Source organism: Trachypithecus francoisi, unplaced genomic scaffold (genome assembly GCF_009764315.1).
Source record: "Trachypithecus francoisi isolate TF-2019V2 unplaced genomic scaffold, Tfra_2.0 Lachesis_group18, whole genome shotgun sequence".
Taxonomy (NCBI): Eukaryota; Metazoa; Chordata; class Mammalia; order Primates; family Cercopithecidae; genus Trachypithecus; species Trachypithecus francoisi.
The window spans coordinates 50,661,542-50,684,827 of NW_022681463.1; the positions used below are offsets into that span (position 1 = coordinate 50,661,542).

At 38.6% G+C, this 23,286-nt stretch overlaps 1 protein-coding gene across 1 annotated transcript; it reads left to right on the forward strand.

Annotated features, from left to right (window-relative positions):
- Positions 1 to 21,355: 21,355 nt before the first annotated feature.
- Positions 21,356 to 23,075, forward strand: LOC117063712 (regulator of G-protein signaling 5-like). Its single transcript, XM_033177591.1, has one exon. It carries the CDS (start codon positions 21,431 to 21,433, stop codon positions 21,974 to 21,976), a length of 546 nt encoding a protein of 181 aa, XP_033033482.1. The 5' UTR covers positions 21,356 to 21,430; the 3' UTR covers positions 21,977 to 23,075.
- The last annotated feature ends 211 nt before the right edge of the window (positions 23,076 to 23,286 follow it).

The following is a 23,286-nucleotide window of genomic DNA, read 5'->3' on the forward strand; positions in this document are numbered from 1 at the left end:
ATACATACTGTCTCCAAGGCCTATAATAGTGCCTAACACATTACATGTGCTTTTTAAATATTTATTGATTGGGTGATGAGGAGAAAATTAACATACATGTCATTTGTAAGTTCCATGTATAGCAGGTGCTAGACATTAATCTTTCATTTAATTCCTTTAACATTCAGAAACTACATATTCTACTACATATTCTTAAAAATAAGGACTTGGTTTCAATCAATTGCATAATGTAACCAGGAAGAAGCAGAGTGACTGACATATAATATAATGGGTATTCATCAGATGCTTACTGAATGAGAGAATGCACGAATGAGTAACCAACTACTAAGACACTTGCAAACATTCATTGATTCATTGAATGATTTATTCAGCAAATATTAGAATGATCACTATGTGCCAGCAAGTACCTAGAAACAAGGGCTACATTGATTAATAAAATATGTTATTTGTTCTTATGTATCTTACAAATAGATTTTAGAAGAAAAAACAGCAACTACATTTTTTAATAATATCATAATTGTCCTATGAATTGATGAGCAAATGGTAGTAGTTTGTGTGCATTTAACCTTTGCTGGGAGGTATGAGAATGTATTTAAACCATGGTCAGAGGTCTCAAATCTTGAGGCCAAAGACTTTGGCAGCCTGGTGAGCAGCTATTATCTTTTGAGTAAATGTTTTCCTAAGCGAAACATTACTAGCCAGTTAGAGCGTTGTTTCTCAGATTGTGGCTCATGATCCCTTTAGTAAGTTGTAAATCCATTTTATTTTATTTTGATCAGCCCTTTTAGGTGAAATAATAGAAAATACTAGAATAAAACAGAACAGAATAGAAAACTTAGAGTGCTCACACTTGCCAATTCACTTGACAAATTCACTTGACAAGAGTTAGTATTGTTTTATTAATCCTGTATTAAATGTGTGTTTATGTGTGTTTTTACCCTGGCTTATTAGGGTATAAATTATATTTATTGTGGGCTGAAGATGGTAACAAAATACTTTGAAAGTTATTAGGTGCTAAAGAAACAAAAACAGAGTCAAGACTGTAGGATAAAGAACATGGAGGGAAGCAAGGTAGGGCACAGGGAGGGATTGCTGAACTTTGGGGTGGCTCTGGCTTGAGTAAGTCTCTCATCCACGAATCACACACAAAATCTAAATGCAAGGAAGTGAGGTAGAGATGATGAAAAGGCAGCTAGTCCTATGAGTGGGGGAAACAAGATGATACCTAAATGTGTTATGTGTTTGTGGGCAAGTGTACAATCAAGGTGATAGATTGAGGTGTGGGATAACATGTCCATCTCCAGAGTAGCTGGTTTACAAAGGAGTAATAAAGGATGGGTAACTATTTGTATAAGGTAGGGTCTATGAGGATATTCAGGCCTTGTTCTAGACAAGGTGTATCTGTCATGGGATCCTTAGGGTGTTGCTTCACCAGCCAGAAACTTCTGTGGCCACCGGTGGCTCTGCTTGGGTTTTGCTTGCACCTGCTGGGCTTGTTCTGACTACCTGGCCTGGCAGGCTGCATTCAGCTCAGGCTACCAGCCTGTATCCCATGCCTGCCAAGGGCGAGCCAGGTGCAGAGGGGCAAGGTATGTGTGAGCAAGCAAGCGCAGGATCCGGCCACTGTGCACAGCCAGATATGCCGGCTGTGGCAGGGCAGGCAGCTCCAGGCATGGGCACATGTGCCAGCACTGTGCAAGACTGCAGCTGGACCACCTGTACACAGCTCTACTGCAGGCACCCACATCTCTACGAGAGGACCGTGGTGGCACCTTGAAGCCTGGAGATACCAGGAACCACAGAGTCCCAAAGAGGGTGTCACAGCCTTGACTCAAGGGGCCCCTAGGTCTGGGCTCCCCAAAGGTCCCCAGCTCTTCTCTCCTTCTTGTCACCCACAACATGGCAAGTGGGGGAGCATGTTTCAGCCCTGTTTGTGTTACAACTCTTTCAGTTCCATCATTCAGTGGGTTCCAAGTACTTGTGCCGCATCCAGGAAGAATGAGGTTTGTGCACAACTGGAGGTTGAGCATGGCAGAGAGTACCTTCCTTGAGCAACAGAACAGTTCTCAGGATCCTGCAGGGGGTAGCTCCTTGCAACAGTCAGGTCGTCCTGGTGAGAGTCTAGCTCTCAGTAGAGAGGAGACCTAGAGTGTGTATCTCCTTTCCACAGGCAGGTTGTCCCAGTGTCTGTGTGAATCTAGATGAGTCTGGGGTCTTTAGAAGCCCAGGAAGGAAGAAGTGCGTGCTGATTGGTCCATGCGTGGCCATGGTTAGGCCTGGAAAAAGCACCCTAAGTTTTCACTCCAGACTTCAACTCCCCCACCCAGAACTTTCAACCCTGCCCCCAGGCTTTAGGCAGTCACCTTTCTGGGTTGAAGGTGGCATTTCACCAGGAACCTGTCTCTTTCTGACCAAAAACCTGTCTGCCTCCTGCCATCAACATGCTGTCCATGGTGCCCATGTTGTTCGTGCCAAGGGGTGCCTGCAGGCCCACACCAAGCTGCATTTGGCCCCCAACCCCGTCTCCCTTCCATGATCACGGGTGCCCAAAGTTCAGAGGGGGTCCAGGAGGCAGGGGGACTGGTGTGTCAGTGTCGCCACACGTGCACAAACAACTGGCTGGATCACAACAGCACCCGGGCTTGGCCACAGCTTTGCTTTGCACCGAAGCAAGTGCCAGGAGCCAGGAGAGGCCAGACAGTGGGAACAGGCACTTCTGAGCCTGTAGGAGAAGGGGCTTCCCAGGCCTCCAAGAGTGCAGGGGTGCCAGGTCCAAAGCTGTGGCTGGGAAGCTTCAGCTGTGCCTGGGAGCACGGGGCTCCCACCTTGCCAACTCAGTAGGGGGCGGGGCTCCCAGCTGTTCTCAGCTCCCACCGCCCCTCAGAGCGCATAACCGCAGTCACACATCTTCCTGCTGCAGCCAGCATCTTCACAGTGGCTGCTGTAGACAGACCACTGCTGCCATCAAATCCGAGTGTCAATTATCTAAAAACAGGAGATGGATGATAGAATAAGCTGGCATAGAAACCTTATTCGAAGAAAAGCAAAGCAAAGTTCTACCATATTCGTTTTGAAATGGAGGGTAAGAATTGTCAATGAATGGCAATCGACTCAGAAACTGGTTGACAGGGAAGATCTAGGCTTTCTACATTTGTAGAAAAGGATTCTCTGGCTATTTCATTTAGTATGACTGGACAAGCCTGAGAAGCTGGAAACAAGTTTGGGACTGGCAATTCACAAATTGTTACCAAGTAATTCACTAACATTGCAAGTGAAAACAAGAATGTTGACTTGCATTCCTCCAGGACTTCCAAGAGCATCAGAAGAGATAACATATGTACAAAGTACTGGTTGTTTTACGAGTAGATATCGACATTATTATCACTGCTTTTCCTTTTGTTTGGATGCTGGGTGAGCTAGCATAGAGCAAAGATTGGGTAAATAGCACTAGGAGATTGTAAAGCTCTAATTTGAGACAAGATGATACGAGTGGAAAGCTTGCAGTAGAGCAAGCTTTCAGTACTAAAACTGCGTTAGAAGGAACAATAATAATAGTAACATCAGAGGAAGGGAACATTTAATTGAATGAAATTCTTTTTTAATTTTTTGTTAATTGCTTCAGGTCCTTGACAAAAAGTATAGGTAAGTGATCTGTGGGAATATATTTTGTACTTTGGGAATAAATTATAATTCACTATCTTTATATCAGTCTAAATTCATCAACTCAGTTTCTTGGCTTTTCTAAGCTTGATTACTTTCACAATAATTTTATAATTTTTATATTGTAGCATTATCATCATTTAGAGAGTGAAAAATATTTTTTCTTTGAAATATATTATTTTCTTATTTTTTTTTCTTTTAGGTACTCAAGAGAGAATATTGACAATTGTTTTAGTGAGTCTGGACTGCTGTAACAGAATATCATAGACTGGATGGCTTATAAATAACAGAAATTTATTTCTCATAGTTCTGAAGGCTGGAAGTCTGAGGTCAGGGTGCCAGCAAGCTCTGGTTCTGATGAGGGAACTCTTCCAGGTTGCAAACTGCTGAATTCTTATTCCTCACATGGCAGAAAAACGGCAAGAGACCTCTCTGAGGTGTCTTTTATAAGGGCATTAATCTGTTTCATGAGGGCTCCTCTGTCACGACCTAATTACCTCCCAAGGTCCCCATCCTCCAGCATCAATCCTTTGGTGGGTGAGGATTTCAAGATATGAATTTTGGGAGAGACACAAGCATTCAGTTCATGACAGAAATGGTAGTGTTTATCTTGAGGTTTCTTTACCACATGCAGAAACAATTTTTAGCCTCACAGAAGATGGAGTGACTTTTCACAATAACTTATCATGTGCTTTATCTTAAAAGTGGTGTCAGTGTCTACGTAAAGATCCAGGTGAAGAGCCTCTTGTAACTTGTGATGTGAATGTTTGTAATGCATCAGCATTTACCAGTAAAACATAAAACTCTGAATTTGTCCTTGTCTTTCTTTACTCTAAGCTGTTTTAGGATGGGCATACCATTTAGTCATCTTTTTAATTATATGCCCTGCCTAAGGGAGTTAGTTGCAATTAATACATACCTGTTAAATTGAATTACATGGATGTGGCAAAATAGTCTTAGTAGGACTTAATAGGTTTAATAGGACTCAGTAGGTTTTAAAATTTGTAGTTTTATTCTAAATAAATCAAAATCAGAATAATACTTTTTGATATTTATGTTTAACAAATAAAATCTTGGCCTCCTTTGTGGTGGGAAACCAGTCCCTGATATTTCACTTAGGTTCTTTTCTATTTTCCCTAAGGGTCAGCTGGTCTGAGAAATAAAGGGAAAGAGTACAAAAGAGATACATTTTAAAGTTGGGTGTCCGGGGGAGACATCACATGTTGGCAGGTTCCGTGATGCCCCTGGAGCCATAAACCCAGCAAGTTTTTATTAGCAATTTTCAAAAGGAAGGGAGTGTACGAATAGGGTGTGGGTCACAGAGATCACATGCTTCACGGGTGAAAAAAGATCAGAAGGCAGGAGGTCACAATGAGATCACAAAGTTAGGGTGAAACTAGAATCACTAATGAACTTCCATGTCCTGCTGTGCATACATTGTTATCGATAAACAAGGTTCAAGAGCAGAGAACCGGTCTGACTAGAATTTGCCAGGCTGGAATTTCCTAATCTTAGCAAGCCTGGGGGCCCTGCAGGAGACTAGGGCACGCTTCATCCCTACCTACATCTGCCTAAGGTAGACAACCCCAGAGTGGCCATTTCAGAGGCCTCCTCTGGGAATGCATTCTTTTCCCAGTGCTGTTAATTGTTAATATTCCTTACTGAGGAAAGAATTTAGCAATACTTCTCTTACCCGTTTTTGGTAATAAGAGAAATACAGCTCTGTCCTGCCCGGCCCACAGGCAGCCAAACTTTAAGGTTATCTCCCTTGTTCCCCGAAAATCACTGTTATCCTGTTCTTAAGGTGCCCAGATTTCATATTGTTCAAATACAAATGCTTTACAAACAATTTGTGCAGTTAACGCAATCATCACAGGGTCATGAGGTGACATTCATCCTCAGTTTACGAAGATGATAGGATTTAGAGATTAAAGTAAAGACAGGCATAAGAAATCACAAGAGTATTGATTGGGGAAGTGATAAGTGTTCATGAAATCTTCTCAATTTATGTTCTTCTGCCATGGCTTCGGCCGGTCCCTCCATCCACGGTCCCTGACTTCCCACAACACTCCTTGGTTCACATTCCTTAGACATTAATAAAATACTTTTAAACTAAAAGTTGGACCACAAAGTCAGCCTCTGTTTATCAAGTAAATATTTGGCAAGTATGACTTTCACCCATGCAAAGTGACTCACACTGACTTTTTTACCGTGCTAATTCTTTCAATTCTAGTTGATGTGCTGCCAAAGGAAGCTAAACTCTACATCCAGTTGGACAAATTTTATTATAGTCGGAATAAATTACATTGAAATAGTCCTTATATTACCTACAAAGTAATGGAGCAACAATGGCAACAATAACAGCAACAAAAACCTCTCACAGTTTCATCTTTTAAATTTGAAGTTAGTAAAAGCCGGTTTATATGTTACTTTTGTGAATTGCTAAGAATAACTTTCTAAAGTTGGGTTTCTTAGATCTTAACACTTCTTTTGCTGTGTTTAAGGTACGTGTCTAAAAGTTGTTTCTTTGGAAAATGCCTAACCCTATTTAAGTTTGATTAATTTCCTAAATAGAAATTTGTAGATGCATCATATTACCAATATATTTTCATTAAACAAAACTCCCCAAAGATTTAAAACCAACTGAAACTTCAAAATTTCCGTTTTGAAGAGGAGATCATTCTGGGCCCTCAGTGAAGCACAATTATTCACATCACTCATATCACTTTATGATACAAATCATCACCCGGAAGGGTAGCTCTTTCATAATATCCCATTGATACAAAATAAAAAACTTAATTTTGAAGAATCACAAGACTTCCTTAGAGCTGCATCACATTTTTGAACTCCTGATAGAAAGCTGGAAAACATTTCCTCTCTGGGGTAATGCATTTAGTAGTCTACAATGGCAGCAAGTTTATGTGGGTGTCTTAAATTGTCATCATTTGCTGAACTCTGAGAAGTTTAGGTTCTAGCAGTGATCCCATTGAAAGTTCTTTTTTCCCCTGAGGATTTTCAATTCTGCAAAAAATAAAAAATCACCCCATGATTTTGCACACAGGACAACAACCTGAGGAAAGTTTAATTTAAACCATTCTCCATGCAGCTCTGTGTACAATGTAAGGTTATTCATATCTTATAGAAAGTAAAAGAAAAAAATATCTCATATGTTCTTTGTTTTTTTCCAATATGTGGAAAACGTTGCTAATATGTAGCATAATTTGTTTCTTGAAAAATATTACCTAGTAAATGTTTTATTGTTTAAATTACATATATTCAACAGGAAATAAAAATAAACTGATGAGGATTTGAACCACTGGACACTTCAAGGTTAAAAATATACATCAAAATACAATAATATTTTATTAAATTGAAGAGCAATTTATAGTTTAAAACCCATACATAATTTCATGATTTATTTCTTACTAAGCAATACATGTTTGTATTAGAATAACTAAAGGCAAAGTTACGAAGTTGAATGACCAATAATTTTCACACATTAAAAAGATATCTGGCAGAGTAATATTTTTGAATATTACACTAGTTTGTTTTCCATATTTCCAGGTACCCCATGACCTTTTCCAAAATACTCCATTTGAAAACCCAAGGCAAAATATTGGATTTTAAAAGTATCGTTGCTTTTATAAAGAATAGATTTAGAGGAATAGATTAAAAGCTTAAACTGAACTACAGATGCTCTGAATTGAGAAAATAATTGAATCAGAAGCTGAGAAGGATTTTTTTCCAACTCAACTCCAAGGCATATTGGCATTAGAATACCCATATAGTAAGGCCAGTTGAGTGAAGAATCCTCTGCTTCAGCCCTTTGTCCCCCAAGTGACCAAGTGTCCCTGCACCAGTGTGGCAGGAAGTGAGCAGAAATGTCTTTGTGAAGTGCCTGCATAGGTGGGTCTGAGGCAGCCTATAGAGTATCCTCTGGCTTTAGTGTGCTTTCCATTACCTAGGAAAACAGTAACTGGGTGCCAGGAGCCACTGAACCCGACATGTGTTGCTGTCTGGATGAGGAGAAAATAGCCATGAAATTTGTGAAGATTTAGAGACCAGTTGCAAAAATAGATTTCAGTAAGTGAATCAGTAAGACTAGATGATTAGAGATTCGACCAAAAAATATGATAGTCTTTTAATGCCTCAGGTCCTTACAACTTTTACCTAACTTTAGAAAACTGAAGCAAGGAGGAAAAAGGAGGGATGGAAAAAAGTTGAACTGACTGACAAAAAACATCTACTGTGCAGATAAGACAAAGCAATTCACATTATTGAAGGATGACAATACATTTCTTATACATGAATTTATGGAATATGATGTTTATTGGTTATATATGTGTGAACTATACTCTAGTTAATCTCTTCATTTTAAACTACATGTTACATGCAGAAATTTATCATTTTATTTAGCTACATAAAATATTGCCATGTATCACATCGTAATTACACTACGGGGATGTGGCTGAGTTGTGTGGGGTACAAGTAGGAAAAGGGCTCTGGCTAAATAAAAATGATGCTGTGGGGCTATTCAAAAAACAACCGACTAGGGTCCTTGTTTTGTTGTTATCTAAGCATTTGAAAATGTCCTCTATAACCTGCCTTAGTTTCCTCAGGCAATTACCTCTGACAAAGAGAAAAGTAGACACTGACAGCTGGAAGATGCTCTGACACTATCATTTATGTCTTGGTGTTGCTAGGAGCTGGCTCAGCACTCACAGCCAGGCTGTGGTGTTCTATTCTACTGCTTGACAAAAACAACTTCAAAGTACATTCACATCAGAAAAGGGTACTGTGATTATGAAGGAATAAGACAAAAACAAGGCACCCCCCATAATTACACCTGAGCACGGAATAAGCCAAGAACAATGTCCAAAACTAACAAAAGCGACCAAATGCACCCTCTATTCTGGCTACTGTGTGTAATTGCTGCTCCTAGCCTCTATTTGCTCATTTCACCTCGTAGGTTAAGAATGATTAAGGTATAAAATCAGTAAATTACCTGCTTTATTGGCATTATTGAATCCAGGGCAGACCTCATTTCTTCAAAACCTCCCTAAAGTCACCAAATTCAAACAAAAACTCTTGTAGTGATATAGTTTGGGTCTGTGTCTTTGTCCACATCTCATGTCCAACTGTAATCCCCAACACTGGAGGTGGGACTTGGGGGAAAGTCATTGGATCATGGGGCCAGATTTCCCCTTTGGTGCCATTTTCCTGATAGTGGTGAGTTATCGCGAGATTTGGTTGTTTCAAAGTATGTAGCAGCTTCTCTCTCCCTTCCTCCTGCTCTGGCCATGTGAAGACGTGCCTGATTTCCTTTGTCTTCCACCATGATTGTAAGTTTCCTGAGGCCTCCTCAGTCATGCTTCCTATACAGCCTGTGGCACTGTGAGCCAATTAAACCTCTTTTCTTCATAAATTACCCAGTCTGAGATATTTATTTATAGCAGTGCAAGAATGAACTAATACATGCAGTAAGAGCTTTTTATATTCTCTTACTAAAATACTCTAAAATTTTCCATGGTGTGCAGTCTTCCTCATTGCAAGTAAACAAGCCCAATTTTCCTTGACTACCAATGTGTGCCTTGTAAGTTTTGTGTGGAGGGCATTGACAGGTCCATAAGGGAGGTAAAATCCCTTGATCACCATTATATCTCCAGTGTCTTTGCAGTCTCTCGGAACATAGTAGCTATCCAATAAATACCGGCTGTAATTAATAAATAAACATATGTGTTACTAATTTTATATATCTACTATAAAAATATAGAATTAATTTTTATAAGAAGCTCTGCAATAGATGACAGATCATAATTTTTAGGCTTCCAATGAACTAGTTGATATTTGGAAGTGTCTTCTCCAATACTGCAGATTCTGAAAGATGCATAAATACATAATATCCAAGCATAAAAGAAACAGAACTGTTTAAAATGCCAACTACAAAGTCTGAGTTATTGGTGAATTAAACCTTTATTTAAAATAAAATTTATTTATAATAAATATTTAATTCAACAATACTTCAGACTTCACTGTAGTATAGCTTAGAGAAAAATGTCAGTTATTTCACAAAATATGAATGTCTGGAATTCAGTTTCACTGATTCCTACAGATCCTGATAGCCATTAAGAATAAACTCAAAGCAAAACAAAACAAATGAATTTAAAAGAAAACAAACTGCAATTAACGAAGTGTATTTCTCTTTTGTATAGATTTAGATGCAGATGCAGAATTAAATATGTACTATCAACTATAAATGAAGATTCACTTTTTGGCAAAAAACTATACAAAGTACTCTAAGTGATATATTCCATACCAATATGATCTGCCTAATACTGTCAATAAATTTGTAACTGTATTTATTTTCTTGGTCGTTTCCTTCTGGCAGTAATTCTTCTCATAGTACTTGTGTACTATCCACTTAAGTTTCTAATACAGCAATATTAATCTCATTCTGGTTTTATTATCACATCTTATATAAGAAAACCAATAAAGTTTATTATATACTGAATATGAAAGGGAAATGCTAATGATCTCACGTTATGTATTCGATCATTTCATGTTAACTATAATTTATGAGTATTTTATGTGAAAGTGTGTGGAAACTGAATATTAAGTTAACTGTGGAATAATTTATGCATCACAGCTACTGAAAAAGTACTATTCTTTTTTATTTTTGCTATGTTTGGAGTTCAAAATAATATATAGACTAGTATCATAAGCATATTAGTGGCTAGATACACATTTTTATTAATATCAGGTACCCTTTTGGTAGCTTTTCAAAATATTTCCTGATATTCTCAATAATTTTTTCTATCTTAAAGTTTAGGAGAATATTTGTGAGTTTACCTTACTTTTTTCAGTGCATAGTTGGTGTTCATTATCTTTTGCACAATGGCTCATAAAATTTCTGAATTGGCCAGAGATTGTTAATTAATATGTAAGCTATCATTAGTCTGTAAGTTGAAGGTAACTGCAGTGGTTGTTCATTTTTTTTAATGTATTAACAGCTCTATTTAAATCCTGCTAAAAGCATATGTTATCAAACTAAACATTTGAATAACTTGATTAATAAGACAGATTATAAAGGAATCTAGGTGTTTACTAATATGCCATAATAAAAAAATGGGCAAAATATTGGTCATTATGTTTAACCTTGATTTTAGTTAGCATCACAAGTAGAAACATTCACCAACACGAAATCCTGGAACACAGCCAGTGCTACAGGGGTGAAGTTTTTCTTTGCTACAGTGCAGCTCCACTGGACTAAACAAGTATAAAAAATGGATGACAGCAGGAGGACACCTGGCCAGCTGTGGTATGGTAAGCTGAACTGGGGAGATCTCAAATAGGGCAGGCTGAAGGAACATGTCGCAGACACATTGAAGAACAATTTCAAGCAATGAAGCATGGCTGCAGAAAACTGGGAAATAATATCAGGGGAAAGACTGACCCAATGTGGAGCAATTGGAGCAGCAAAGGTGTGCAGCCAGGTGAAGTTGCAGCATTTCAGCTTGCAACAGCTTTTGTAAAGAGTAGTCACTCTCCCAATCAAAGAGCCCCATCCACCTGTATTATCTGAGTAAACATGGCAAATTTCTTACTTTTAGTAGTATTTCAATTTTTTAAATATATTTTTATGAAAACAATCTCAGTGCTATTTTCAAATAGTTTCAAGTTTCCAAAAGTTCTTGCATAATGACGAGTACCATACACAAGTTAAACTGATAGTAGGTTTGGAAGCAGGTGTGTCCATAAAGAAAATAATTCTGTTAGGGAACTTTCACATATCTGTTTGCCTTCACAGCTTTTCTGGAAGGTCAGTTAATCCATGGCTGTTGGGATATAGTGAAATAGTTAAAAGCAGTTTTAGGAGTCAGGCCATCCAAGAGTTAAAATCATGTCCATAACAATTAACACAATTTTAGCCCTGGGCAAATTGCACAGGTCTCTTACCTTCCATTAGAATATTTGTATAAAGAGGCATTCATAGGGCGATTGGAAGTATAATGTTCAGAAAATGCTCAGCACTGTGCCTGACTACATAGTTATTACCAGGGGACCTATTTTTTTTTTTTTTTTTCTGAATAGTCCATATAAAATAAACAAGAATTCAGTTGTTCTCATACACAATATTGGTGTTTCAAGGAAATGTATAGAATCTGTGCAAAATGGAGTGTGGGTTCTATTCAACATTATAGTACCTTTTTATGTGAAAAGAAACTAAACGATAATGAAAAATATTAGTTTCTGAAGGAATACTTTAAAAAGTGGATAAAATTTATTTACGAATTATATTTGAAACTGACTTTTAGTTGAACTCTATGTGGTCTTTGTTTTTTTTCCATTTTTATCTGTCTGGTTGCTATCACAGTGCCTGAGAGAACGACTCAATAGCTAAGTGGCTGTAGAATGTATGAATGTAGTGTGCACTTAACTCCAGAGCCTTGATTTCGTTGCTAATACACGGTTTATTTTTAATAAATCTTTAGTAGGAAATGATGTCTTCTTGCCTTCAAATATCAAAAGATGTGTTGTTATACAAGAAAAATAACCTCTTTTGGCCTCAGATAATTAAAGAAAGCTTAGCTTTATTTTTAAATTATATATCTGAAGCGCAGCACTATTTAAAATAATGAAACTATTCCCACTTTTTCCTTTATCAGGTGGAATCCAACTACATTATTTTGTTATCATTTATCTCTTTCAGCAATTTTCTTTATGTCCTTGAAAGACCCATCTTTGATCTGATCAAATTTCATTTTTATTTCTTTCTAATTACTTTATTCATATGTATTATTTAGATATTATATAATATACAATTTTTATTTATTATTTATTTATTTATTTATTTATTTGAGATGGAGTCTCCCTCTGTCACCCAGGCTGGGGTGCAGTGGCTGGATCTCAGCTCACTGCAAGCTCCGCCTCCTGGGTTTACGCCATTCTCCCGCCTCAGCCTCCCAGTAGCTGGGACTACAGGCGCCCGCCACCTCGCCCGGCTAGTTTTTTGTATTTTTAGTAGAGACAGGGTTTCACCGTGTTCGCCAGGATGGTCTCGATCTCCTGACCTCGTGATACACCCCTCTCGGCCTCCCAAAGTGCTGGGATTACAGGCTTGAGCCACCGCGCCCGGCCCAATTTTTATTTTTTAACATTAATATAACAATGTCTATGGTCCCATAGCTGCTATTTATAAATTTACATAATTTTTACATAAATACCACTGAAATTTAAAACCTGATCCAAGTACATTATCAGAATAATGCTCTCTCCCTAATAGACAGTAACTTTTTATAGAGATATATTTTGAGTTGTACCTTATGTTGTATAACACATCTTTCATCTGATGTTTAGAAACTATGAGAAATTTGATCATGGAGATTAAATAATTCACTTTAAATTTTTTTTAGGTTTGTTCTGTGTGTTCTAATTTACCACATTAAATTGTGTGCTCATTGCAAATGAAGACTTTCAGTATTTGACTACATGATTTCCACTTTTCTTACAAGGGGCTCCTGATGCCCTTGGATAGACCGAAAGATCAACTTCAAGGACTGTTATTGAAAATGCCAGTTATCTGGAGACTAGTAGCCCATATAACATTTTTAGATAATAAGGTTGAAAACAAATGTAATGATTGGAAGAAATGTCTAGTCCAAATAAGGGCTCTTCTATCCTTTCCACTAATATTGCTAAACTTTATTTAAAGATATTTAGTGACTTTGCCATATCTACCTTATTAATACAATTTTTCTACAGTTTGATTGAACTTACTGTCAAAAAGTTTGGCAAATATCTAAAATAAATATAACTTTCTTCAACATAAGTCCAGCATGTCTAGTTTGACATTAACATCTAATGTTAATATTTCTCTAAATTTTACCAGATTCTTATAATGTCACCAGGAACCTTAATTAACTAGTCATCTTTTGTTTCTGAGTTGATTTTCTGATTTTTAAAAATGAGAAATCTGTGTAGCTTTATGTATTTTTCACTATCTTTTAATTGGTTTCTATTTTACTGAATTCAACTTTGCAATGGCTTATAATGATTCAAATTTCACAGTAGGTGTGTCTTTCAAAGAGCTTAGTACTTATTGCAAAAATCATCCTATAGGTCTCTACTACTTTCCAGTGAAGGAAAGAAAAATTTAAAAAGCACAGAGCCATGTAGAAACATAATGTAGAATTTGAATTCCAAACTACAAGCAGAAAACAGATTTTCTTTTTTTTTTTTATTATACTTTAAGTTCTAGGGTACATGTGCATGACGTTTATATCATGTATAACTCCCCAGTGCAATCCCTCCCACCTCCCCCCTCCCCATGATAGGCCCCAGTGTGTGATGTTCCCCTTCCCGAGTCCAAGTGATCTCATTGTTCAGTTCCCACCTATGAGTGAGAACATGCGGTGTTTGGTTTTCTCTTCTTGTGATAGTTTGCTAAGAATGATGGTTTCCAGCTGCATCCATGTCCCTACAAAGGACGCAAACTCATCCTTTTTGATGGCTGCATAGTATTCCATGGTGTATATGTGCCACATTTTCTTAATCCAGTCTGTCACAGATGGACATTGGGGTTGATTCCAAGTCTTTGCTATTGTGAATAGTGCCGCAATAAACATACGTGTGCATGTGTCTTTGTAGTAGAGTAATTTATAATCCTTTGGGTATATACCCAGTAGTGGGATGGCTGGGTCATATGGTACATCTAGTTCTAGATCCTTGAGGAATCGCCATACTGTTTTCCATAATGGTTGAACTAGTTTACAATCCCACCAACAGTGTAAAAGTGTTCCTATTTCTCCACATCCTCTCCAACACCTGTTGGTTCCTGACTTCTTAATGATTGCCATTCTAACTGGTGTGAGATGGTATCTCATTGTGGTTTTGATTTGCATTTCTCTGATGGCGAGTGATGATGAGCATTTTTTCATGTGTCTGTTGGTGGTATGGATGTCTTCTTTTGAGAAATGTCTGTTCATATCCTTTGCCCACTTTTTGATGGGGTTGTTTGTTTTTTTCTTGTATATTTGTTTGAGTTCTTTGTAGATTCTGGATATTAGCCCTTTGTCAGATGAGTAGGTTGCAAAAATTTTCTCCCATTCTGTAGGTTGCCTGTTCACTCTGATGGTAGTTTCTTTAGCTGTGCAAAAGCTCTTTAGTTTAATTAGATCCCATTTGTCAATTTTGGCTTTTGCTGCCGTTGCTTTTGGTGTTTTAGACATGAAGTCCTTGCCCATGCCTATGTCCTGAATGGTACTACCTAGATTTTCTTCTAGGGTTTTTATGGTATTAGGTCTAACATTTAAGTCTCTAATCCATCTTGAATTAATCTTCGTATAAGGGGTAAGGAAAGGATCCAGTTTCAGCTTTCTACTTATGGCTAGCCAATTTTCCCAGCACCATTTATTAAATAGGGAATCCTTTCCCCATTTCTTGTTTCTCTCAGGTTTGTCAAAGATCAGATGGCTGTAGATGTGTGGTATTATTTCTGAGGACTCTGTTCTGTTCCATTGGTCTATATCTCTGTTGTGGTACCAGTACCATGCTGTTTTGGTTACTGTAGCCTTGTAGTATAGTTTGAAGTCAGGTAGCGTGACGCCTCCAGCTTTGTCCTTTTAACTTAGGATTGTCTTGGCAATGCGGGCTCTTTTTTGGTTCCATATGAACGTTAAAGCCGTTTTTTCCAATTCTGTGAAGAAAGTCATTGGTAGCTTGATGGGGATGGCATTGAATCTATAAATGACCTTGGGCAGTATGGCCATTTTCACGATATTGATTCTTCCTATCCATGAGCATGGTATGTTCTTCCATTTGTTTGTGTCCTCTTTTATTTCACTGAGCAGTGGTTTGTACTTCCCCTTGAAGAGGTCCTTTCCATCCCTTGTAAGCTGGATTCCTAGGTATTTTATTCTCTTTGAAGCAATTGTGAATGGAAGTTCATTCCTGATTTGGCTCTCTGCTTGTCTGTTACTGGTGTATAAGAATGCTTGTGATTTTTGCACATTAATTTTGTATCCTGAGACTTTGCTGAAGTTGCTTATCAGCTTAAGGAGATTTTGGGCTGAGACAATGGGGTTTTCTAAATATACAATCATGTCATCTGCAAACAGGGACAATTTGACTTCTTCTTTTCCTAACTGGATACCCTTGATTTCTTTCTCTTGCCTGATTGCCCTAGCCAGAACTTCCAACACTATGTTGAATAGGAGTGGTGAGAGAGGGCATCCCTGTCTTGTGCCAGTTTTCAAAGGGAATTTTTCCAGTTTTTGCCCATTCAGTATGCTATTAGCTGTGGGTTTGTCATAAATAGCTCTTATTATTTTGAGGTACATTCCATCAATACCGAATTTATTGAGCGTTTTTAGCATAAAGGGCTGTTGAATTTTGTCAAAAGCCTTTTCTGCATCTATTGAGATAATCATGTGATTCTTGTCCTTGGTTCTGTTTATATGCTGGATTACGTTTATTGATTTGCGAATGTTGAACCAGCCTTGCATCCCAGGGATGAAGCCCACTTGATCATGGTGGATAAGCTTTTTGATGTGCTGCTGAATCTGGTTTGCCAGTATTTTATTGAAGATTTTTGCATCGATGTTCATCAGGGATATTGGTCTAAAATTCTCTTTTTCTGTTGTGTCTCTGCCAGGCTTTGGTATCAGGATGATGTTGGCCTCATAAAAAGAGTTAGGGAGGATTCCCTCTTTTTCTATTGATTGAAATAGTTTCAGAAGGAATGGTACCAGCTCCTCCTTGTACCTCTGGTAGAATTCAGCTGTGAATCCATCTGGTCCTGGACTTTTTTTGGTGGGTAGGCTATTAATTGTTGCCTCAATTTCAGAGCCTGCTATTGGTCTATTCAGGGATTCAACTTCTTCCTGGTTTAGTCTTGGGAGAGTGTAAGTGTCCAGGAAATTATCCATTTCTTCTAGATTTTCTAGTTGATTTGCGTAGAGGCATTTATAGTATTCTCTGATGGTTGTTTGTATTTCGGTTGGGTCGGTGGTGATATCCCCTTTATCATTTTTTATTGCGTCTATTTGATTTCTCTCTCTTTTCTTCTTTATTAGTCTAGCTAGCGGTCTGTCAATTTTGTTGATCTTTTCAAAAAACCAACTCCTGGATTCATTGATTTTTTGGAGGGTTTTTTGTGTCTCTATCTCCTTCAGTTCTGTCCTGATCTTAGTTATTTCTTGCCTTCTGCTAGCTTTTGAATGTGTTTGCTCTTGCCTCTCTAGTTCTTTTAATTGTGATGTTAGAGTGTCCATTTTAGATCTCTCCTGCTTTCTCTTGTGGGCATTTAGTGCTATAAATTTCCCTCTACACACTGCTTTAAATGTGTCCCAGAGATTCTGGTATATTGTATCTTTGTTCTCATTGGTTTCAAAGAACATCTTTATTTCTGCTTTCATTTCGTTATGTACCCAGTAGTCATTCAGGAGCAGGTTGTTCAGTTTCCATGTAGTTGAGCGGTTTTGATTGAGTTTCTTAGTCCCAGAAAACAGATTTTCAAGCCTTCATAGATTTCTTAGGGTTGCACTTTCATTTATCAATCTTTATATCCTATAAAATTTACTTTATCCATGAAAATGAAACATTTTTCTGAATATTTGAGTTAATTGCTCTCTTTCATATTCAATATTATATCATATTTAGGCATTATCTTTTTTTTTTTTTTTTTTTTTTTTTGAGACGGAGTCTCGCTCTGTCACTCAGGCTGGAGTGCAGTGGCCGGATCTCAGCTCACTGCAAGTTCCACCTCCCGGGTTTACGCCATTCTCCTGCCTCAGCCTCCCGAGTAGCTGGGACTACAGGTGCCCGCCACCTCGCCTGGCTAGTTTTTTTTTGTATTTTTGTTTAGTAGAGACGGGGTTTCTCCGTGTTAGCCAGGATGGTCTCGATCTCCTGACCTCGTGATCCGCCCGCCTCGGCCTCCCAAAGTGCTGGGATTACAGGCTTGAGCCACCGCGCCCGGCCTTAGGCATTATCTTTTAATGTAAGTAATAACTAACTACCTCTCAGATTTAAAGAGTCTAGAAAACAGATCCTTATCATTTCTTCTAAGCAATTTAGGATGCCAATGCACCCTGACAGCAACTTAGGCAAGATGATTAAACAGTTTTGGTAGAAAATAATATTCACAGTTATTTTGGAATGCTGCAGAAAAGTACAGATTATACACATTTGGTAACAAAATTATATTAGTCTATTTTCTAGGATACATATATCCAAATAATTTTGTTTAATATGTGTCAAGACATTCTCAGTCTTTTTTTGTGTTTGTTTGTTTGTTTGTTTTTGAGACAGAGATTTGCTCTTGTCGCCCAGGCTGGAGTGCAGTGGCGCAATCTCAGCTCACTGCAACCTCTCCCTCCTGGGTTCAAAGATTCTCCTGCCTCAGCCTCCCAAGTAGCTGGGATTACAGGCATGCACCACCAGGCCTGGATACATTTTTTGTATTTTTAGTAGAGATGGGGTTTCACCATGTAGGCTATGCTGGTCTTGAACTCCTGACCTCAAGTGATCCATCTGCCTCGGCCTCCCAAAGTACTGGGATTACAGGTGTGAGCCTGTAATGCCCAGTCTATTCTCAGTCTTTTTAACAGAGTTAATATGTGACTTTTAATTTTTTTCTATTAATAAAATAAAATGTAAACATTTTAATAACAATCAGGAATTTTAGATCTCCATCCATGTTAAGAAATTCCTTTGGTGCTCTTTATAATGGAAATTGTCAATTATTCTGCCCATAAATCATTTCACCATTTACTAACAGCTATAAGAAAAGTGGAGGTCGGGCGCGGTGGCTCATGCCTGTAATTCCAACACTTTGGGAGGCCAAGGCAGGCGGATCACGAGGTCAGGAAATCGAGACCATCCTGGCTAACATGGTGAAACCCCATATCAACTAAAAGTAGAAAAAAATTAGCCAGGCGGGGTGGCACATGCCTATAGTTCCAGCTACTCAGGAGGCTGAGGCAGGAGAATGGTTTGAGCCCAGAAGGTAGAGACTGCAGTGAGCCAAGATTTTGCCACCGCATTCCAGCCTGAGTGACAGAGTGAGATTCCATCTCATAAAAAAAAAAAAAAAAAAAAAAAAAAAAGAAAGAAAGAAAGAAAACAAAAAAGAAGATAAAAAACAAAACTGTGGGTGGAGGGGCGTGGGCGTGAGGGACAGGAGTGAAGGAGTAAAAAAATCCAAGGAAATACAACCTACCAAAATAGTTCACCATAAACTTTTAGTAATTCTTTAAATGAGAAACAATTGTTAAACTGTTTGAAATTGAATTTTAGTGATAGCAGTCTTATTCACTGAATCCTTATTTTTATTTCCACTTAAACTCCTTCTACTCCCTTAATTCTAAGCATTTTGGAGGTTTTATCTTGCTTTTAGTTCCTTGTCTACAATCCACATTGCTCACCAATTGGTCCTAAATATCTGTCTCCAACTTTGACTGATTTCCTGAGTAATACTCTTTAGTTTTCAATTGTCTACTACAATTTTACATAAGTGCCTTATTCAATATTAATCTGAAAAATATTTTTTGAGAATGTAAAATTCAACAGGTGAAGTTTGAGGCACTGGGGATAGGTTGAAATTTAATTGAAAATAATCTTGTCTTTTTGAAGATAATATTCCAATGAATGAGAAACTTAAAATAAGCATATTTAGCAAGTAATTTATATTATATAATACAAAATAAAAATTATCATTTTTTTAAAAATCAAGGTGGATAAGAAAGGTAGGGAGCTTCAGAGCATTGTGGTAAGCGTTACTGATAATTTGACATTTAGTTAAAAACGAAAAAAGGCAGCCTGTGCATATATCTGCAGAGAGAACGTTCCAGGCATAGGTAACAGCCAGTGCAAAGCACTTGTTGCATGAATATTTCTGGCATAATTAAAGAACAGCAAAAAAGTCCAGGGGAGTAGTAGAAGAGGAGATATATAAAAGAAGACCACAATGTACAAATCTTTAGAACCTATTATAAAAAAATAGCTTTACTGTTACAGAAAAATGATGGTGCCATTGGAAGAGTCTGAGAAAAGTGATGCAATCATCTTCTTCCTGTCTTAAGACAATCTCTCCAATGCCTTTATTAATTTTTAAAAATATACAAACACCCAGAAATTGATTTAGTGTGGGTTAGACCAAGGTTGTAGCAGTAGTGTGATAGTGGGAAGTGGTTGGATTCTGAAGTATTTCTATCACAGCACCAGTAAAAAAGAATACACAGATTATTTCATGGTTTTTGGGCTGGGAATACTGAATGATGCAGTTGACATTAACTGAGATAGAGATGACTATGGGAGGCAAGGATGTGATGAGGGAGGCAGGCGTGTGGGCACTGTAATTATAAATGGCCAAATGAAATGTATCTCTTGTCATCCTGCTATTTCTTTCATTCCCTATCTTGATGTTTTTGTCTCATCAACCTCTGCTAATCCTATTTAATGTTTCTTTTTTACATCCCTACTGTAATTGCCTACTGTTATTGTCATTGCTCAGACAAGTCATATTATTCTATAGCAAGTCTTTTTTTTTTTTTTTTTTTTTTTTTTTGAGACGGAGTCTCGCTCTGTCGCCCAGGCTGGAGTACAGTGGCCGGATCTCAGCTCACTGCAAACTCTGCCTCCCGGGTTTACACCATTCTCCTGCCTCAGCCTCCCGAGTAGCTGGGACTACAGGCGCCCGCCACCTCGCCCGGCTAGTTTTTTGTATTTTTTAGTAGAGACGGGGTTTCACTGTGTTAGCCAGGATGGTCTCGATCTCCTGACCTCGTGATCCGCCCGTCTCGGCCTCCCAGAGTGCTGGGATTACAGGCTTGAGCCACCGCGCCCGACCTATAGCAAGTCTTTTTTTATGACGATTTCCAACATACAAAATTAACCACTATGCATGTGTCATGGGATCTTTGGGGTGTTGCTTTGCCAGCCAGAAATCTCTATGGTTGGGGGTGTCTTCTGCCTGAGTGTTGCTTGTGGCCACTGGGCTTGTTCCACCCACTGGGCCTTGCAAGCTGCATTTGGCTCTTGCTACCAGCTCAGATTTCATACCTGCCAAAGGCAAGCCGGGCACAGAGCAGTTGAGGTGTATAGGCAGGCAAGTGTGGGGACTGGCCACTGTCCACAGCCAGGCACGGTGCCTGTTGTGGTGGAGTAGGCTGCTCAAGGCACTGGCACAGGTGCCTGCTCTGTGCAAAGCTGTGGCTGGACTAAATGCACCACATGTGGCTTCTGCTGTGGGCACCATGTCTGGAAAAGGAAAATGCATTGCCACCTGGAAGCTTGCAGAAGCCAGTTACTGCAAAGCCCCAAGGAGGGTGTCACAGCCCTGGCTTGAGGACCCCCTAGATTTGGGTTCCCTGCAGAACTGCAGCTCTTCTCTCCTTCTCATCTTCTGCAACATGGTGAGCAGGGAGACATGTTTCAGCTTTGTTTGTATTACAGCTATTTCAGTCTCACCATTTAGTGTGTCCTGAGTTCTTGTCCCACCTCCAGAAAGAATGAGGAACATGAACAACTGTAGGGGGAACAAGGCAGAGAGGAACTTCACTGAGCCACAGAACAGCTCTCAGGAAACCCTCAGTGGGTAGCTCCTTGCTGCAGGCAGGTGTCCCTACATCTGTCCAGCTCTCAGTGGAGAGGAGACCTGCTCCTGAACTACCAAATGAAAAGAGGTAGTTTCGAGTTTTGAAGTTTTCAAAGACTGGCTCTGCTGTTAAGAAGTTGTACTTAAAGCAGAGGAACTAAGCCACCTGCCAAAATGTGCAAAGGACTTGCAGCTTTGCCCCACTCATGCCTGGAAAGGGCCAAGGAGATTAAGATCAAGTTGGGAATTCTCCTCCAGAAGCCAGACTCAGTTGATGACATTGTCATTCCCTACAATGAGAAGCCAGAGAAACCAGCCAAGACCCATAAACCCTCGCTGGACGAAGCCCTGCAGTGGCGTGATTCCCTGGACAAACTCCTGCAGAACAACTATGGACTTGCCAGTTTCAAAAGTTTCCTGAAGTCTGAATTCAGTGAGGAAAACCTTGAGTTCTGGATTGCCTGTGAGGATTACAAGAAGATCAAGTCCCCTGCCAAGATGGCTGAGAAGGCAAAGCAAATATATGAAGAATTCATTCAAACGGAGGCTCCAAAAGAGGTGAATATTGACCACTTCACTAAGGACATCACAATGAAGAACCTGGTGGAACCTTCCCTGAGCAGCTTTGACATGGCCCAGAAAAGAATCCATGCCCTGATGGAAAAGGATTCTCTGCCTTGCTTTGTGCGCTCTGAGTTTTATCAGGAGTTAATCAAGTAGTAATCTAGCCAGGCTATGAAATCATCCTGTGAGTTATTTCCTCCACAATAACCCTACATTTCCCATTAATCTACATACCTTCCCACAGCAGCTTTGCTCAACGATATCCACATGGAAAAATCCCAGGGGATGCTGCTTACTCTTTTTGCCTACATAGATTTCGATACTTATCTACCGTCCAAAGGCCTTGTTTCCCCACTCAATTCTTCCTGCCCTGTTATTAATTAAGATATCTTCAGTTTGTAGTCAGATCCAGTCAGAATCACAGACAAATCCTGCCTAAGGCAAAGAAATATAAGACAAGAATATGATATCAATGAATGTGGGTTTAGGTAATAGATTTCCACCTAAATTGGTCTAAAACAGAATATAAGTGTGGACAGACCTATTTCAAAGGAGCTTAATTGATCTCACTTGTTTCAGTTCTGATCTAGGGAGATCACCCCTCTAATTATTTCTGAACTTGGTTAATAAAAGGTTATAAGATTTTTATGAAGCAGCTACTGTATGATATTTTAAGCAAATATGTTATTTAAAATATTGATCCTTCCCTGGCACCACCTTCATGTTAGCTGGGTATTATTAATAAGAGATACAACCATGAATATACTGTGTTTATACAAAATCAATCTGAGCACAATTCATGTAGATTTCTCTTTTATACCTTCCTCACTGGCCCCCTTCCCCTGCCCATAGTTACCAAATTCTGTTTTAAATCAATGACCTAAGGTGAACAATGAAGTGTTTTATAAATGTATTTATGCTCCTAGACTATAGGTCAAATGTTTCCATTTTCAAATTATTTAAAATTCTTATGTGTTTAAAATTCATAAATTTCTAAATCCAATCATGTAAAATGAAACTGTTGCTCCATTGGAGCAGTCTCCCACCTAAATATCAAGACAGTTATACACTAACAAGAGAAAATATGGTCAAGTCTAAAATGGCTAATTGTCCTATCATGCTATTATCATAGAGTAACGACATTTATCTTCAAAACACAAAATTGTCTTTAGAAAAATAAATATGACTACAGGTAGAGGCCTCCTAGGTGAGACACTTTTAAGGTACACTGCATTTTGCCAAAAAAAAAAAAAAAGTAATCTTTTAGCAAGCCCAGTATTCCCTCAGTATTTTGCTTCCTGCATTAGTAAATTTCACTTAGAGTCAAAAGCGCAGATTTATACTCCTGACATGCCTCATTCACAGCTAAATGATAGGCCATAGGACTTTTGGTAGGTTTAAACTTTCAATTCTGTATTTCATGATTATAAGTCTTGCTAGAATTTTTTCTAATATTTAGTAGATTT

Bases quoted from the DNA above. Each gene is read 5' to 3' on its own strand.
- LOC117063712 (XM_033177591.1), top strand. From the start codon at position 21,431: ATGTGCAAAGGACTTGCAGCTTTGCCCCACTCATGCCTGGAAAGGGCC.